At 41.1% G+C, this 19,471-nt stretch overlaps 1 protein-coding gene across 2 annotated transcripts in view; it reads left to right on the top strand.

The window, feature by feature from the left end:
* EXOC2 (exocyst complex component 2) overlaps positions 1-19,471 on the top strand; it is an 80,326-nt gene that overhangs the window by 29,816 nt on the left and 31,039 nt on the right. For both annotated transcript variants that reach the window (XM_053397024.1, XM_053397023.1), the window contains exons 12-20: positions 9,069-9,194; positions 10,053-10,177; positions 13,048-13,116; positions 13,779-13,936; positions 15,233-15,354; positions 15,901-15,962; positions 16,661-16,741; positions 17,209-17,268; positions 18,162-18,223. In XM_053397024.1, coding sequence (XP_053252999.1) covers positions 9,069-9,194; positions 10,053-10,177; positions 13,048-13,116; positions 13,779-13,936; positions 15,233-15,354; positions 15,901-15,962; positions 16,661-16,741; positions 17,209-17,268; positions 18,162-18,223 — 865 coding nt within the window. The remainder of the gene's footprint in view (positions 1-9,068; positions 9,195-10,052; positions 10,178-13,047; positions 13,117-13,778; positions 13,937-15,232; positions 15,355-15,900; positions 15,963-16,660; positions 16,742-17,208; positions 17,269-18,161; positions 18,224-19,471) is intronic.

Raw genomic sequence — 19,471 nt, 5'->3', positions numbered from 1 at the left:
GAAAGAACCCTGGCCTCTTCTTCCAGGGACACAAAAGCTGCAAAACCTTTTTTATGGAAGAAGGTAGCTTGCAACTGAGGGACTGGAAAGAAATAAGTAACTATGTCTGGGAAAAGATGTGAGTGGGTTTAAACAGTTTATAGTGCATTGCTGTCTTTGCTAGGACCAAGTGCATGATTAAGGCATGCCGAGTTTGATCTGGTTTTAGATCCTGGTTAGTATTAAACCACAGTTCAAGTAAGGGGAAACTGTGGTTTAAATAAGTGACAATGTTAGTACTGCAGCTGGGCATGCAAGAGCAATACATAAAAGTGGAATACGCAGGCTCTCTGTTTGTTTGGGGGCCAATAAAGCATGGTTTATCAGCCTGAGATCATTATGTCTTAGTTGGGCTGAAGACTCCCCAGAGTGGCAGAAATCTTAGTGCTTAGTGCTGATTTCTGCTGCTGGGGAAATACAGTAATATGCTGTGGCTCTTCTGCCTGATTACTGCTTCTCTTTTTGTCTGTTGGCATTGTGTGAGGAAAGAGGGTTTCAAACGGACTTCCCAACGCAAGTTGTATAGCACAGCAAACAAGAAAATCAGGAAGGGAGTGCTATGCAGTTAAGAAATGAAGTCTTTTAAACATATCTGTAGAAAAGCCTTAACTTATTCCTAGGTATGCTTGATATCATGCTAGCTCCTACAGAATCTCTTAGCACTTTTGCAAAATGTTCAACTTTGATAGAAAAGTATGAATATCAAGTAAATTGTGAAACTTGCTTCTGTTCCTGGAGTAAAAATATGTGTTTGCTTTTAGTGCTAACGTACCAGTAGCTTTGCCTAAGTGCTAGGAAATCAGACAGATCTTTGCCCTTTCATGCCTCCTACCAGACTTCTATTCACCTTGCAATGAATGATCTATCTTTGTTTGATCAGACAGACAGGCCAACAGGGCCTGTGTCAAAGGAGCCTTTTCAATTTGTTATCCTAGCAGCTGGTTCTCCTCTGTTGCCTTTGCATACTGTACATCTGGAAGAAGGCCTCTTGCAGCTGGGAGTTATTTCATCCCTAACTCCCATCCCCTGTTCCTAATAGAAATATTCTTTTAACAGTGAATGTTCAGACAAAGCTTTAATGTAGTATCAGTTATGAAATTAAACTAATAATCATTATGCAGCTTGGCATTTGCCTCTTGAGCTCTTGCCAGCTTAGCAGACGTTTCACAACTTTTGAGGTAGCTTACCTACTTCCGTCGGCCGCATCTTAAAATAGGACGAACATGACTACAAATGCATTTATACCAAAATATTGCAGATCTTAAAAAGTATATTAAAGCTCAGCGAAGGTCAGTATTGGTCAGCTGGGTTCTTGAAATCTGCAGAGAAATGTTGATATAAATCCTGTTCAAATTAAACCAGTTCCTCTGAATTTTATGCAGTTTAATCAAGACCAGCGCTCAGAGGCACATGCTGTATTAAATAGATTTGGTATTGTGCAACTCTTTTCAGTAGAGCTTACATAAGAGAGGTTCATCGTATAATCCATACTATGTCAAGGCATCTTAAAATAGGCCATACATAGGCTCCACACTGTCACAAAGCCGACCATAGCGTCTTACTAAGTCTGTATGGGTAAATTCGCTCTACAGCAATTTGAATTGGGTTCAGAGTAATTGCTGACCTCCTCCATGCTGAACAGAAGGCAGCAGCAAGTACAGCAGCAGTTGAGCAGCTGGATCCTATTTCTTCCCTTCCAACTTTTAGCAGGTGCAACCAAAGAGGAGGCTTCTGACACGGCCTGTGAAATGGCAACCTTCCCTGGGCATATGAGGCAGAAGGTGTAGGTTGCCTTGTTTAAAACCACACAAAGCTCTAAATTGCATTCACTGTAGTGTTTTGCTAACCTAGACATACATACATCAGGAACAAATGAGTGGACTGCTCATTCAAAAATGGCATCATTATGAAGTTCAAGGACAATCTACAGTTATGCCTTCTCTGCAGTTTCTTCCTCAGAGTCCCAGAGGAGTGGCATGAGTCTGTGCGCCACTTGTATTGGCTATAACATGGTTTCCCAAACTTGGGTCTCTAGTTGTTTTTGGACTTCAACTCCCATCCCTAGCTAGCAGGACCAGTGGTCAGGGATGATAGGAACTGTATTGCAAAAACAGCTAGAGACCCTAGTTTGGGAAACCCTGAGCTATAGTATTGGTACAGTTCTTGATCACTTGCGCTGGCATTTAGAGCTTAGTCCAAATATTAAAGTAATATGGAGGTTTTTTTCCCTAATTTTTCTTTTTATATGTAGTTTGTTTTATCTTCATTTTCAAAACTGCTCCATAATTTTCAATTCTTGACCATGGGGGTGGGGGTGAAATATCCAACTAAGGCATATTCAGCGTACACCTATGAAAATAAATGTTAAGTAACTTGAGCCCATTGATTTTAGTAGGTCTATTCTGTGTATAACTAATGTTAGACGTTTCCTGCAAGACTTTAGTTTTCTTGTGGATTAGACTCTGACCCTTAATTCTGAGCTTCCCCACATTTTAAATGCATAAAATTCTTAGGAGGGCACATTCAGGATTTTACCATTCACCTAAAGCACTGAAAGAAGGAACTCAGAAACAGTCTAAATATTAATGGCAGGTTTTACTTCAATACACTGCAGAATCTGGTAACTCAGGTGTTTTTTTAAAAAAATCATTTATCAATCAATTGATAGATATTAAAACCACTTTGTTCAATACCAAAATGTGTATTTGTTTTAATTTAAAAAAAATGTTTCTAAAGTGAACTGAACTAGTTGGCAGTTATGATAGCAAAAAGCTTTTAAATGAAAGGCATATTTTTTATTAGCAATATCTTTTTAATATGCGCTTCATAAATGGCTCGTCTTAGTTTCCAAATATAGACAGATACGGGGAACAAACAGGACATTTAAAAATACATTGTTGATTCAAGTTAATTTTAAAGGAACTTCCTTAATTTCTTGCTTCGGCAAATTGAAAGTCTTCTGTGTGGCGTGTTTGAAAGGAATCCTATCCTCCTTATGTCGGTGCAGGCTTTAGGCACTGCCTGTTTGGTCAACAAGCAACGGTGGGTGGTCGGACTGTAGCTCAGGACAAGGGCCTGCTGTGCACAGGAAAAAATGTTCAAAGGTGTTTAAGGGCGGTAAGGAAGTCTGCTGCCCTTCAGAGAATCCAACAGCTATAGATCAGTGTTTCTTCTCACTATTGTAGCCGTTAAGAGAGACCACGATATGGTGTGCAAAGCAAGAGAAAATACTGCAATTTCATCATCTTGTGACATATCTGTAGAACTTTCATAAACTTGTGTACAGACTCTTATGCGTAACAGTTGATTTTTCTGTTATTTGATGGATTTTCCTTTATATAAACAAAGATCCGTTGGATAAGCCATGTGCTTAAGCAAGATCACAAATAATTTCATTGGAATGTTTGTGCTAAAAGATCAAAAACAGATAGAACTAAACTTTACATTAGCTCTTATCAACGACGTTAAACCGCGTGTCTCGCTTAATGTGAATTGTGCAGATGAAGTTGTGGAAAAAATAAAATGTTCTGGGGGAAATGAAATTGCCACCAAACATTTGTGCATTGCTTCTTAAAAAATCAATGATTCCTAGTTCAGAATTATTATTCTTGCTAAACCTAGACTTCTAGCAAATTTATCTACAGCCACACTCTTAATAACTGATTCACATTAATTTTCAGGGACCTGTATTGAAACCTGTACATAGATTGTGTAAATGTAAATTTTCCCAACACAGTTGCAGCTTTGTATAAATTGCAGTCTCTATAAACGCCATTTTAGGTAGTATACCGAAATATTTAAAAAGATTATTTTTTAAAGGTAGGCACTTGCTCTGTTTAAGGTCAGTTGCTTTCTCCATTGTTCATAGACGTTTTATGTTATTTTAAATGGGTCTTGTGTTTTCTTTGTTACTCTTAGTTTTGGCAAACATATTTTTTACAAAATAATCATAGCAATTTAGGAGTGTTTCACACACAACACACCTTCTTCCAGCATATCGTGAGCCCCAAAATTTCCCCTCAATGCATGTCTGAACTCTGAAAGCTACAATAACTTCTCCTGAATTTGGAGAAAACACAGCCAGCTAGATAATAACATCTACATCCAGTGCTTAAAATAGTGGTGCATGGTTTTAAATGGCCACGCTTTAACTTGTTTGTTCTGAGTGAGTGATGTTTGAATGCTGATTTGTACAAGAACTCTTTTTCTCCCCTGGCTGCAATGTGTAGTCCTGAAGCGCTATCTCCTGGACAACTTGGAAAAAAGTCAGCTTTGCTAATGCGCTCCAGATGTTCATTAGTCCTGAGGGTATATGTGCTGTTGCCATTCCCTGCTCCTGTGTTGTACTTTCTTGTAATGCTAGACAACCAATTAAGAAATTAGTTTCATGTTAAACTTTCTTTTCCTGGTACCACTGCAAACTGATGATGTGGTTTCTAGTGGAACAAGAGCGTATTCTTTGCCCTGTTTTCTATTATTGGTGAATAAACAAACCATTGGTGGGTTTTTTTTGTTTTTTGTTTTTAGTGCAGGAGTGGCAATTTGGTGTAGTCATGCTCTCATCATATCAATCTAGTAACAGACAAGCTGTTTTGACCAATACTACAAAAGGATCACTTTTTGAGCTGGTGTATTTTTTTTTAATAACCATACCAGCATACTAAGCTATCTTTTTTATTATTATTTTTTCCCCCTAATTACTAGAAACCCTTTGAACTTGAAATAGGCTACAATGCATAAATGAGAAATGTGTTTTGAAATATCAAAAGCACATAGGAGGGGGGAAACCCATAGTTTTTACTCTTTCCTTTTGCAATGCAAGTTGAAACATTCTGGAAACTTTTTTTTTAAAATCAACTAATTCTAAAATGCCAGAAAAATGTTTTTGATGTGAATATGCAAAGAGAGGGATAATGTATAGCTTTAATGTATGAAGAAGTGCGTTTGACCTGGAAAAAGCCATGCCAAACAGAATAATTACGTTTCAATTTTGTTTTGTCTTACTATATTTTTCCAGTGATTTTCAGGAAATTTACAGATTATTTGACTTAGTTTTAAACAACAGAGCGAAAACCATATGTATGTAAAATGAGTGATTCAAAGCATTTAGAATTTCAACAGGGTTTCTAGAATACCCTTGTGAATTTTGGGTTGGGAAAGAAAAAAAATCATAATTAGCATGCTTTCCTTTTTGTTTGTTTTTGTTTGGTTTTCCTGTTTAAGAGAGGTTACGCTAATGCTAATTTAATTCGTTTAAAAGCCATTCTGCAAATATCGGTCAAATGCCCACACTCAGTATATACATCTGCATGAGTAGATGTGTTTTTAAAGTACTTTTGTAAATTCCCTGTACTATTTTTTTTTCTCCTTCACAGTGTTGGTGCCTGATCTTTACTCTTAAATATTGTTTTGCAGCTAACCTAAATAACAGTTCCTTTAGTTCGTATAGACCCATTGCTTAAATCAGTCACTCCATGAAATAAAGGACTGAATGGCCAGGCTGCCAAATTGTTTATTTTTTGTTTGAAAGTAGGTGGGTGCTGTTTAATAGGAACATATTGACAGTATTTGAGAAAATTCATGAATATTTGTATTAAATTGTTTACAGTATACTTTTTCAGTCAGGAGTTATATAGATTTACTAAGGTTGTAATAAATTTCCATAAAGGTTACATTTGTAACTTTCTTTTGTGGTTGACTGAGCTGGTGTCCCAAAACAGCTGATTGACCTATCAGAATCATAATGTTTTCTACCAATCCAAAGCTGCGTATACCAGAATAAGCACATTGCATCATTTGGCACTTAGGGTCCTCTGCACAAGCTTTCCTGGTAGCAGTGGCAGCTAGGCCCAGTCAATGCCTGAACAGGGCAGAACTAGACTGAACAGATCCGTATTTTACAGCATAATCCGTTATACACCTGCTTCTTTAAAAAGAAGTCGCAGCAGATTTGCAAATAAACTTGACACATTCTATATTTGCAGCCTTAAAATGACAGTGGTGCAACAACCAATCACAATCTTCTTTGCAGGAAAGCCAGGAGAACTGATCTTCAATATTGCTTGCATGCCACCAATCTCTGAGCGGTGTAAGATTCCAGGGGTTCCAAGGTTCGGTTTTCTTGGAATAAGGGACAGCGGAGACTGTGGTATCTTTAGGATACAGTGGTACCTCAGCTTACATACGCTTCAGGTTACACACTCCGCTAACCTCGAGTTAAGAACTTTGCTTCAGGATGAGAACAGAACTCGTGCTCTGGCGGTGCAGCAGCAGCAGGAGGCCCCATTAGCTAAAGTGGTGCTTCAGGTTAAGAACAGTTTCAGGTTAAGAACGGACCTCTGGAACGAATTAAGTACTTAACCCAAGGCACCACTGTATATGGTTTATTTACACATATATACAACCTGAGCCTGTGACAGAGGGGCTTGTGGCATTAACACCCCAAGAGGGTCTTGCTTCCTCCATGGCCACAGCCTTGGATCCTAGCAGATATCGGACATGGTTCTACGGCCTCGATCCAGTATATCTGAAGGAGTGTCTCCACCCCCATCGTTCTACCCGGACACTGAGGTCCAGCACTGAGGGCCCTCTGGCGGTTCCCTCACTGCGAGAAGACAAGTTACAGGGAACCAGGCAGAGGGCCTTCTCTGTAGTGGCACCCGCCCTGTGGAACGCCCTCCCACCAGATGTCAAAGAGAACAACAACCAGCAGACTTTTAGAAGACATCTGAAGGCAGCCCTGTTTAGGGAAGCTTTTAATGTTTGATGTATTACAGTATTTTAATATTTTTTTGGAAGCTGTCCAGAGTGGCTGGGGAAGCCCAGCCAGATGGGCGAGGAATAAATAATAAGTTGTTGTTGTTGTTGTTGTTGTTGTTATCTCTCTGGCTTCTGCCAGCTTCACCTCTGGTCTTTTGTCTTTCTGACTACCAGACAGTTGTGGTTGGAAGATGGACAGCACCCAGGGGTGTATGAAGGGGGACGGGCGGGAGGCAGTTCACCCCAGGTGCCACCAGGGGTGGGGCGGTGACAAGATGGCCTGCTGCCTCCCCACCAGCTGTAGAGCGGCCGAGGGTATGGGCGCCGCACGCGCGCCGCTCTGGATGCCGGAGAGGCTTCCTTCGCCACTGACAGCACCCATTTGCCCTATGGCACTGAGCCACTTCCTTTGTTACCTTAACAACGGATGCTTAGCCCATTACCTCACCAGGAAGCTAGCCTGGCTATTCCAGGAATTGAATCTGTGCTGGGTCCTGGAATTGGAAGGGGACTTAGGCATACAGCCTAGCCTCCCCTAAAGTCACAATACTACCTCCTCCCAGGAACAAGACATCTGTCCCCAGATGTACAAGCAAACAGCAGAATACAGAATTCCCTGCAGAAAAAAACAGACAAACAGAAGGTATTAGTGTACACAGCATCAAAAACAGATAGTCAAACACAGTTGTACCTTTAACCCGGCATAGTAGCAGCTTGTTCCTTTCAAGCAAGTTTCCATTCCATCACGATCTCTTCAGGCCTTCCTCTGCAACCTCCTATGCTGTGGGGTGAAGAGATCTATAAGCAACAGCTCCTCACCTCCATTTTGCAGTTTGCTCTTCTTTTCATTTCTCCTGCACCCCGTCTTCCACAGCAGGCTCCCAGGGAGTGGAAAAATCAATTGAAAGCAGCTCCTCAGCTCCAGCCAGCTCACCATTTGTTGTCTTCACCCTTGCCCCCCAAACTCGCAACCCTGTGTTTTCAAATCAGCATGGCTGGGAAGTCAGACATGAGCCCACTGATGGAGCAAAAGAGAGATTATTCAGGCAATGGCATTCTGAAACTAAACTGATTAAAGAAGAGAGGCTGAAGGAAGGGCAGGATGGATCTTGAAGATTTTGCAGAAGGGAATAGATGATTCTTGAAGATGTTGAGAAACTGTAGCAGTAATGGGTTTCTGTGGATAAGGGAAAGAGACACAAGTTGCATTACGATTCCAAGAGTAATGTTTGCATATCCCTCTTTGAATTTACCGGTAATTAGGTTTATTTGTTAAGGGTCTGTGAATCACTCTGGCTTAATAGTGAGCTCATGTGTTGAGTGCCAAGAGAAATGGAACCTAAAGCGGGTTTCATTTTCCAAGTAGCCAGTGTTGCATTTTGCAGTAGGCAAAAAGCCATTTCCCAGATAAGTCATAACATTTGTATCTGCAGTGCGGATTGTGGGTTCCCGGGTGTTACTGGTGCTTTGTGGGTGTCACTTGTGACATAGCTTTTCCTCCCTGCTCAACCACATTTTGTTAATTGCTCAGACATGCAGCACTACTGTGTACATGTTTTGAAAGTTATTCTGAGGTTGTGAATTCCCCTGCTCCACCTTCCCAACTGTCTAATGCAAACTTGGCCCTCCAGCTGTTTTGGGACTACAACTCCCATTATCCCTAGCTAACAGGACCAGCGGTCAGGGATGATGGGAACTGTAGTCCCAAAACAGCTGGAGGGCCAAGTTTGGCCATGCCTGGCTAACGTAACATCAACATTTAATCAAAGACTGTATTATTGGATGCTCTAGAACCCCAGCATTCAAACCCTCAATTTTTTGCTTAAATGTGTTTATGTTCTTCCATAATTTAGGAAGGAGCAGTAGATTTCCTATGCTGCCTCTAACCCAATTCTATATTGCTTACCTTTATATTTGAATCATGGAAATTACCCTTATGTGCATCAGCTCATGCTCTGGAGTCCACCTCCAATGTTGCAGGAGCAGCAAAAAGCCATAAAGCTACTGGCCTACCAAAGTACAGTGGAAATGAGCTAGTGTTGTTTATATCAGAAAGGTAAATTCCATGTGGGTTTTGAAGCATGGGTGTGCCCTTTGCAAAAAGTATATATTATAAAGAATAGAAAAGTATACATCATTTTCTTCATGCACCCGCCTGTCTGTATAGACCTCAGCACTATGCTATGTTTATTTTGCGTGTTTTAACACTGTTCAGATCAACAGATTGCTAATGCCAATAGCTGTATAATTCTCCTCCCCCCACTTCCCAGGCAATCCATTACTGCACAGTCCAATGTTGGATCTGGACAGTGAAGTACGCTCCTCCTCACTTGGCCATCTCAGTCGGAGTGCTTCACTGAAAAGAGGCAGCAGCAATCAGTCCAGTCGTGATGAAAGTAGGTGCTGAGATTTTATTCCTTGTTCTGCTTTTTGAGAAACCAGTGTTGCAATTTGATGCTGGTGTGATGCCCTGATCATGTCTGCCTGCTTGCACAATGGAAATCTTTTTGTGCAACAGCAATTCTGGTTTCTCATCTTCCCCACCCACCCCCACCCGTGTGCCCCCAGAATCTGCTCGGGGGGGGGGGTGCTCCAACCCTCTCAAGCAGATTATTGGGTTGTGGGGAGAAAGTTTGGTCACGTAAGCAGGTGCCTACTTTCTCAGTGCCCTTGTTTTTTATCCTTTTTGTCCTTTTGTAAAGGAGGTTTGTAGAGGTTTTCTTACAATCAAGTGATACATACATTATGTTAAATAAATCCATGAATCAGGAAGTTTTCCTGGTTTATTTCTCACCTAGAGAAACTCACTAGTTGTGTTTAAGCAACTCATACTGTTTATGCCATTTCCTGCAATTTCATCCTCAGACTTCAGTTGTAAGGATTACAGTAGACTGATTGTGTGAAGTGGTTTGAATATTCTATAGAGCTATGTAGATTGATGATGATGATTTTTTTTCTCTGCATCCTCACAGCATCCTTACAGTGTGCTGTCACCAGAACTTGAAACCTATGAGAAACTAATCAGATTATTTATTCTACCATGATGGAATCATGTGCCAGCCCCTCATAGCGGCATGTTCCTCAGATGGTTGTTATAATCAGTTAAAATTCCTTCTTGATGTGAGCACCTCTGTAATTGCCTAAAGTTAAACTTGTAAAGCAGACGAATTCCAATGACACATCTACAATTGAAAACAATTCCTTACCAAGGATCCTTCAGTAGTTAACAGCTGATTTTGTTGCCCCTTTTCCAGCTTGGCGATTTAAAGCTCCTCAGCAGGTGGCGTTTGTCGAAAAGCTAACAAAGCTTGTCGTAAGCCAGCTCCCCAACTTCTGGAAACTCTGGATTTCTTATGTGAATGGGAGCCTCTTTAGTGAGGTATGGCATTCAGTCTTTCCCATACTTTCAGCTATATACAGTTCTTTGAGGAACATGACATCTTTCTCCAGGTTTCTTTTGTTTATGTATCAGTCGTGCTTTGTGCTCTTTCAGTTCCCTCTTGCTAGCCAAAACAGATGAAGAGCCTTGGAACAGCCAGTGTGAGACTTGTCAGTGCAACTGGATTGATACTGCTTCCTTACACTCCTTGAGATCCAGTATGTCTAGTGGTTAGAGTATCAAATTAGCCTGGGGATATTGAGGTTCATATCTCCCCAAGCTCACTGAATGACTTCAAACAAAGCACTATTTCTAAGCCTGACCTATGTCTCAGGGCTCTTCTGAGGAAAGATTTGGTGGGGGAGAGGAGGGGGAAGCAGATCCAAGTATACTGCTTTGAGCGCTTGAGAGGAAAGCAGAATATAAACCTAATAGAGTGGTACCTCAGGTTAATAACTTAATTTGTTCCAGAGGTCCGTTCTTAACCTGAAGCACCACTTTAGCTAATGGGGCCTCCCCCTGCCACCACCGCTGCGCGATTTCTGTTCTCATCCTGAAGCAAAGTTCTTAACCCGAGGTACTATTTCTGGGTTAGAGGAGTCTGTAACCTGAAGCGTATGTAACCTGAGGTACCACTGTACATAATAATAATGCCTTTTTTGTCTGGTTCTGCTGCAGACCAGCATCAGTGATTAGCAACACTGATCAGCTGCCAAAGATACAGACAGTGCCCCTGCTACTCTGGCATGCCTTTCCTCTCTTGATGGTGGGCATGGCAGAAGGGATTGGGTCCCTCTGTACCCCTGCATGGCAGTCCTGACAGCAGCTCCCCTTCATTACCTTATTTCCACTACCACACCGAAGATCAGCCACAACTGCCGCTGACCCTGGATTTCTGTACGTCAGATGAGAGGGCTGAAAAGGAGGAGTTCTCATACCTATTAGAGGGCCATTAAACATTGTGCCCCCAAACCTGGAGCCCCCCATCTTCTGAGAGGACGAGGGAAGGGTCCTCCATTATTCTCCTCTAGTACTTTTGATGTCTGGACTTTCATATGCACCCAGAGTTCAACATCCAGGACACTTCGGGGTGCCTTAAAACTTAAGCAGGCAGGGAGAGAAACAGTTTGGGGTTTCATCCCACTTAGCCCATAATTTTTATGGCTGTTCTGAATTTCTGACAATTTACAGCTAAAAGGACAGTTGAGCATAGACACTGAGGCACAAAGAAGCAAACAAAAAACCCCGCAGGGGCCTCATGTAGTCATGAAAGTGATGAGCAATGATTGAAAGGAAACGACCAGTAATAAAGGAACTGTGATTTATTTTCTCGAAGTTATAAGGGTGATCTGTATTTCTTTAAAAACGCACACGTTTTGGTTAGGGTTTTCAGTTTTTTTCAACAGAAGGCTTGTAGCTAAACGGAGACCAATTTCTGTGTACAGACTGAATCTGTACACAGAACTAACCGTTGGTACTTACCACAGAGGTCTGTATAGGAAGGTGCTTAACTATTCAGCAAAATCAGTGGTGGGTGGAAGGGAATCGGTAGCTTTGGTGCACCTTTACATGTTTCTAGAATCTATAGGGTTGAGAGGGAGCAGAGGACATCTAATTTTAACTCCTTGCACAAAGATGGTGTCATCCATTGCCCTGTCTCATTCTCCCTCTGATCAGCTTATCTAGACTGAACAACACAGGAAGTAAGCAAAACAGGTTTAATGAATATTGAAAATTTTCAAGGTATACAGACAGGCCGAGTTGAATCAGCTTCCTATGTTTAGCAAATATTTAAATGGGGCAGTACATACTTGGGCTCATTCTTAGTAGGCAGGGTCTGATTATTACTTTAGAAAGTGGAAAGTATAGAAAAAGGGTTTTTTGTAGCTGACAGACTTGTCTCTGTATACTTGAATGTAATATAGGAAATGTGAACTCCATTACTACCATTTTTGTTTCACCCATATTAGAAACATCACTTTTTAAAAATAAAAAAAGAAAGACAACAAGTTTTATCGTTTAAAAAAATAAAAGAATAAAGAGGCATTTTTCCAAACGCCAGTTTTGCTATCATCACTACTGTCCATTAGATGTCAGTCACTTGTAACAATATATGAAGGCTGCAATCCTAACCCCTGGACAGTAGCAGCAAGAGTGGATAAAGTACATCCACTGCTCTGGTTCTTGTGCAGGCCCAGGGTGGTGGTGGTGGAGGAGCCAGGGAAAATACCTTCCAATATAGTACAGTGAAGAGTCCTAGATTGGACCTGTTGCCGTCACATGGTGGCAGCAGGGTCTGCACAAGTTCCAGCAGATCTGAGACACCCCATTGACAGTGGCTTCTGCTTTGGGGTGCTCCTCTCCAGCAGAAGCCCTGGTTGTCTCCTGCTTGGACTACTGCTCTATGTGCGGCTACCTTTGAAGGTGCCTCAGACACTACAAGTAATCCAGAATGCAACAGCTAGACTGCTGACTGGGAGTGGCCGTGGGGAGGTTTTAAATGCTTGATGTTTTTATTAGGTTTTTAGATATGCTGTAAGCTACCTAGAGTAGCTGTGGAAACCCAGTCAGATATATAATAAAATTGCTACTGCTGCTGAAGGACCTACTATTACTACTGCTACACTACTACATTAGTCTTCTTTGATTTATTAATTTGCCAAAGTTTTCTGGCACGTTGATATGTTTGATCTAAGCATGAATTTTCTACTGTTTCTTAAACTAATCAGACTTTGTCTATTAAGAGCTAACCTGAACATATACCTTTACTTTTTAAGATAGAATTCATAGACCTCCTGATTTGTTCCAGGTGAATGTTTGCAATGGCTATCAGCTGTAGTATCTCTGTTGTTGTTTTTCTGTTTCCCAAGACTGCCGAAAAATCAGGCCAAATGGAAAGATCAAAGAAGAACGCTAGACAAAGACAGAATGATTTCAAGGTAAGTAGGTGTGCAGCCACCCAAAGTGGAAGGGTGTAAAACCTTTGAAGACCAGCAGAGGTTTATTTTTAATAATATTTTGTAATGGGATGGCCTAATAAGACATACAGTCCTCGGTGCACTGTAGCTACCACCCGATCAAGAAGATACTGGTTTTAAAGCTCTATGAGCTCTCCATCCTTACTGGGCCTAGCACCATGCTTCAACCATTTGTTTGCCCTTCAGATAGCTGGTGCAGTTTGGCAGGGCAGGAATTGGCTCTCTCTGATGTGGCAGATCTGCAGTAGATTCTCTGGACATTCACATATTACTCTCATAATAGCCTTTGCATTGTCTATTGCACATTAGGTATAAGTTAAATAAAATTGGAGGAGACTGGGGAAATGAGCAGGAGAAACCCCATTTATGGTCTGTTGTTGTTTTAGTTGATATATGCATTGAATTAGAAATAAGTAGAATAATTTAGCAGTTAGCTCACCATGAATGTCTCCCTTGTTCTCTTTTAATGGCAATGGTACCGACCTGAGAGGTGCCAGGACTGAGTTCCACTGAGTTCCATCTGAAAAAAGCCCTAGTCTTATGAATTAACTGGTTACATAAAACACAACTTGTTACACATGTTCCGGTGTTTATCCATGAAATGTTTCCTTTTCCTGTTGTAGATGATGATTCAGCAAGTGATGAAGTCCCTGGTCAAACTGATCCGTGGTGCATTGCTTCCATTCAGCCTTGGAGAAAGTGAACTGAGAGAATATGGTGGCTGGGAGATGAAATCTGAACTTTCTGGCCAATGGTTACCTCATGTCATCCAGACAGTTAGGCAAGTACTGTGGTAACTCAGTAGAACACCTGTGTGCATTGGGATAAGTGGCATGGGGTTAAGCTTCAGTAAGCTCTGTTCTCTGACCCAGTCGTGGGTCCTGTGTGAAGCCAAACAATTGGGAGTCATGGTGTTATGACAGCTTGACCCTGATCCAGATCAACAACCCAGAGAAATGGATGGCTGAGACACGGAGAGCAAAGGCAAGAAGGTGTAAGCAGTATTTAAGCAGTGCAACTATCCAGGTGTCCGCTCAGTACCTTTACTGGAGTAGATTGTTGACAAATAGTATTTATAGAAATTATGGCAAGTGGGAAGCACTCAAAAGATGGAATCAGGCATCAGCTTGTTAGCTAGGGGTTGGGGAGAAGATGGCTTACAGCATTGCCAAGCAGCCATGACAAAAAAACAAAACAAAACCAGAGTATGTTATCAAAGCATCAGTATTGTCACCTCTAGGCTTCTTGGGACCATGTAGTGACACACACACAAATAAGGAGAAAATATTTATTTATTTAGAATTCTTAAATATTAGTTTATAGCTCCGGAACACAATCAAAACAGCTCTTTAAAGTTCTTCAAATGATTCTACCCAATCAGGAATGGAAATTGTTACGTCCATATGAAACCAGGGTAGAATCTACACACATATAAAAATGCTGTGAAAATGCTTTTTTAAAAAAAGTTTTGAAAAATACATTGAATTTTGCATAGCTCCGTATCGCCATCTAGTGTCACATTTGTATATTGCACTTAAAGCTTGTACAGGTATAACACACTTAAAGCTTCCTATTTGCAGCTGTATAGCTGAGTCCCAGGATTATTCAGACAGCATTTCCTGAATGATCCTTGTTCTTCCCTGGTGTCATCCAGGTAACTGCTCCCACTGAGGTCCTCTAATGCAAAGGAAAGGAGTTGAGCAGCTAAAAGTTGCTCAGCTCTGTGATGGAGGCAAATCTTCCATTGCTCACATATGGCTGCTCCCAGGCAACAGCACCTGCTTAGGTCTTCTGAGGCAAGGAAGGGAAGCTTAGCAGCTGGATCACACACTGTCCGAGATAGAAGTGGCCTTCCTTGCCAGCAGTTGGTAGTGCAGAATGGAATTCAGTACCCAGTACAGATGAACAATAATAGCATAGCAACTCTCACAGAAAAAGAGGGGGGTGCTGTGATTTTGTTATTTTTTTTTAAGCCTACTTCTCTTCAAATCTTAGGGTTCTCAGGAAATTATGACTCCCCTTAGCATCTGAACTACATCAAAAACTATAACTTCACATTATTTCCTCCATTTTCCAGGCTTAGTTATGAATCTCTTGCTGCGCTTGAAATACCAAATGATATGCTTCAGATCATCCAGGATCTTATTTTGGATCTCAGAGTTCGCTGTATAATGATCACATTACAGCATACAGCTGAAGGTAGTAAAAGACACTTTATTTATCTGTCTTGTTGGGTGTATATCAACACGAGTGTCCTTCTGATTGGATTTTTTTCCTAAATGATGTTATCCTCTTTGTGATTTTTACCTTCATATATGTCGGGCGTACTATTAGATGCTCTTATTTTCAAGTGTTTTAGTAAACTGGGTGTACTGCTGTGTCATCATATTAAAAGTAGAAATGACAATTCAGCAAAGGATTACAAGTATTGGTCTTCGGAACAGTCATTTTCACTCTTGTGGCTTCAATATGCTGCATTAGTGTTATATCATAAAACAACTATTTCACACATAATCTCTGTGGCACAGCATGGTTTATATCCAACCTGTTACATGCCTATAATTAGCTGACTTGCCTTGCTGTAAGCATGTTTGATGCGTAATAAAGCTGCTGCCATCTTTTTAAGGTACCAGCGGCAATGTATTTGGATGACAAATCACGACAGTGATAGACAGAGGGCTTTCCTCATTTTTAAATTTTTTTTACTAGAAAAATAACCATCTAAAAACTTGTCTCCTTTTGCAGATGTAAAGAGATTAGCTGAAAAAGAAGACTGGGTGGTGGACAATGAAGGCCTAACCAGTTTGGTGGGTATGCTGCTATGTCTTTAGGCATCTGTATTGAATGATGGATTTTGTAGTCTAAGTCCAACTCCCTGCTCACTATGAAACTGGCTGGGGGGTCTTGGGCCCAGTCTTCATTTCAGCCTAATATACTTCAGTGGGTGAGTTATGAGGATATAGTAGCTTAACCCCATGCATGAGTTGCTGGTGAAAAGTAGCCTCATTTCTTCTTACTCTTCTGTGAAAATCCCACCCTTTTCTATCCCCTCATATCAGTGAAAACTGATACATGCCCTAGTCATCTTGTCCTGATAAGCCAGGATCAATGTTAGCAAATGCAATTACATCTATTTGAATTTATACATATATCAGTATATGGAGAGCTAGTAAAATATCAGACTAGGATCAAGTTCCCACTCAGTCTTGAAGCTTGCTGTGTTACTATTTCTCAGCCTGCGATTCGTTAAGGGGAGAGGAGAGCCCTGTATTGTTAACTGGATAGATAAGGTATTTTTAATAATGAGATAGCAACATTGACTTCCAGTTAACATGGCACTATAGCTGTTACACAATATAACGAGCATATAAATCCCTGTATGGTCTGACTGGACATTGAGAGCGGGAGCTTTAAATAGATGGTTGATTGGAAACCAGGACTGTTCCACTGCAGTCATGATTTCTAGGTTTCAGAAGTAATTTCTTGTTTATTCTCTACCTTTTAGCCATCCCAGTTTGAGCAGTGTATTGTGCATTCTCTGCAGTCGCTTAAAGGTGTCCTGGACTGCAAACCTGGAGAGACCAGCGTAAGTCATGTCAGGTCGTGTTTGGGGAAATTCAAGGGTATGAATAGCATGATGGACACTGAAATCATCTCAACCTCTTACGTATATAGAACAATAATCTGTTCCTTACATACTCCTCGGGATAAATGGAAGGGATTATAAGGAATTCCTAATAATGCTATTCAGATAAGTAAGGTTATTCAAATACTATTTGTAGTGCCACTGCATCACACAAACAATGATAATGCTGGAAAAATGACATTAGCATTGCTCTTCCCATATAACTCCACCCAGCCTGTGCATTTTCTTCATTCTAACATAACCAGGAGTGGCATGAGAAAGAGCGAAGAGGAAGTTCTAAGTCTGGCCTTAAGATTTTACTGTTCTACTCTATCGCCATAATATGCTGTCCTCATGTTTTTGTCTTATTAATTTAAAAGGTTTTTCCCGTGCTTCCTTTTTTCAGTTGCCATTTTCTGTTTCTTTAGGTTTTTCAGCATCCAAAAATACAGGAAGAGGTGTGCCGACTGAGCACTGATATTATGCAGGTAATATAAAAGTGTGGCTTAAGGCAGTTCTCTAAGCAGTAAATGTGTGTCTGTTGAATTCTACATACTTGAGAAATCGAGGAGAGCATTCGCTTTTCATACAGTTAGCATATAGTCTAATTCTGTTAGGGGTGGGTTAGAGGGTTCAAGAGTAGGTAGCTCAGAATGTGAACTCTTCCCTCTCAAATATAAGTTTGTGTTGTGCGAAGCTCCCTTAGAGCTAGTCCTGACTCAGAATTGCGTGCACCCTGCCTCTTCCATGTACAACTGGAGATCATGAGTAGAAGGGAGGCCTGGCTGCAAATGACCAAGCCATGTAGCTGAACAAAGGGGTCTGAACTGAGGCCTGCAGGTTTGAGAGAGGGAGGAGCTCACATTTCAAATACACAAATACACAACTGCTTTGTGCAACCAAGAACAGTGTGGTGCTATTTAAAGCCTGCTTCAGGATTAAACAACTTCTTCCACCGATTTCTTCTTGCAAATCTATCCTCCATCTGCATTTGCCTTTTGAACAAAAGACAGAGCTGGGGTATGTTTTCCTCATAATGTGCAGTTCCTGCTTTTAGCAACAGGCACAACTGAAACATGAAGAACTGCAACCATTGGTACAGGCATACACTTATTATAAAAGTGTGGGTTTGTTATCATAGATTATACCTTCTGTTTGTATTAGTTTAATTTCAGCTCTCAAGTGGAGAGGTCTGAGTAATAAAATACAAAAACTGTGATGACACAGGCCATTAAAATTTGGTTAAATTGCAGGTTGTGAGAGTGAAGGGGGAAAATGCTATGAATATGTGGTTTGAGAGTTTACCATTGGCTAATGATGTTCCTAATAGTCAAAGTAGTGATGTTAAATAGTGATTTCCCCCTCCGTTTATCCTTCACAGGTATTCATTGACTGCCTGGAACAGCTAAGTACCAAGCCTGATAGTGATGTAGATAATACACAGTAAGTAAAATAATCTGGTCATGGTCTTTTTGGCAGTAATCCGTGTGCTACTTATTCCAAAGTTCAACAAGTGGTTTCTGGTTGCGTTTCTGGCTTCCTCAACCTCGGCCCTCCAGATGTTTTTGGCCTACAGCTTCCATGATCCCAGCTAGCAGGACCAGTGGTTGGGGATGATGGGAATTGTAGTCTCAAAACATCTGGAGGGCCGAGGCTGAGGAAGCCTGCATTACTGGTTGATGTGCATGCAAAGAGTAAAATACCATTTCCCCATGGAGAAGGGTGCCATGCTTCTCATTAAGGGAAATTGCATGCAGAGTTACTCCTCATTCCCTCATTGTCTCTCAACTGCCAACACTAAAGCATTTATTCAGCAGCATCTTTAGCTAGTCTTAGTTTATTGGTATTTTTCCAATGTTCTGGTTCTTGTTTTTGGAGTTGTTTCTATGTTGTTGTTTTAATTTAGATATTATATTTCTGAACAAAAGTCTTTAAAATGATGGCTTAGGCCAGAGATGGCAAACCTATAGTCCTCCAGATTGTTATGTTATTGTCTGACAACTTCCATCATTCATGGCTGTTGGCTATGCCAGCTGGAGAAAATGGCAATTTAAATCTGACATCTGGAGGGCCACGTTTCCAGTCCATGACTTAGGCCGAGATTGTTCATGAGCCGTTAACTCCAGAGGTCCCATTGTATTCCAGCCATACTCCAAAAGGTCTAAGTCAGGCATGTCCCAAGTGTGTTTCGGGGGCCTAATCTGGCCCATCAGTCAATCTAATCCCCGTGGCAGTATATGTCCTGGGGTAAAATCCTAAAAGAAGCTCGGCAACTTTGGGTTAAAATTGTAAAAAAAACCCTCAACTTCAATCCTTAAAAAAGCAACAACCTTGGTCGGCCCTCACGCATGTTCATTTCATCAATTCTGGCCCTCCTTGAAAAAAGTTTGGGCATCCCTGGTCTAAATGCATGTCCATAATACTGTTAAACAGAATCATTCCTTCCCTGGGAGCTGTAGTTCTGTGAGGGTGGTTAAGAATTCTTACAGACCATTCTCAGCACCTTTTCTGAACTACAGGTTCTTCTTTGTGGGATCTGTGCAGTCTCATATAGGGGGTATGTCTTTATATTTGAAATAAGGCCTAGCTCACTCCCCACCCACTGAAAGAGAGGGAACTGAAGATTCCTACAGATGCTGCCTCTATGACAGTGAAGAAGAAGAAACTGGACAGGAAGGTGAGAACCCATGC

Source organism: Podarcis raffonei, chromosome 7, assembly GCF_027172205.1.
Source record: "Podarcis raffonei isolate rPodRaf1 chromosome 7, rPodRaf1.pri, whole genome shotgun sequence".
In the NCBI taxonomy this organism is placed as follows: Eukaryota; Metazoa; Chordata; class Lepidosauria; order Squamata; family Lacertidae; genus Podarcis; species Podarcis raffonei.
This window is presented reverse-complemented; position numbering and strand designations above follow the sequence as displayed.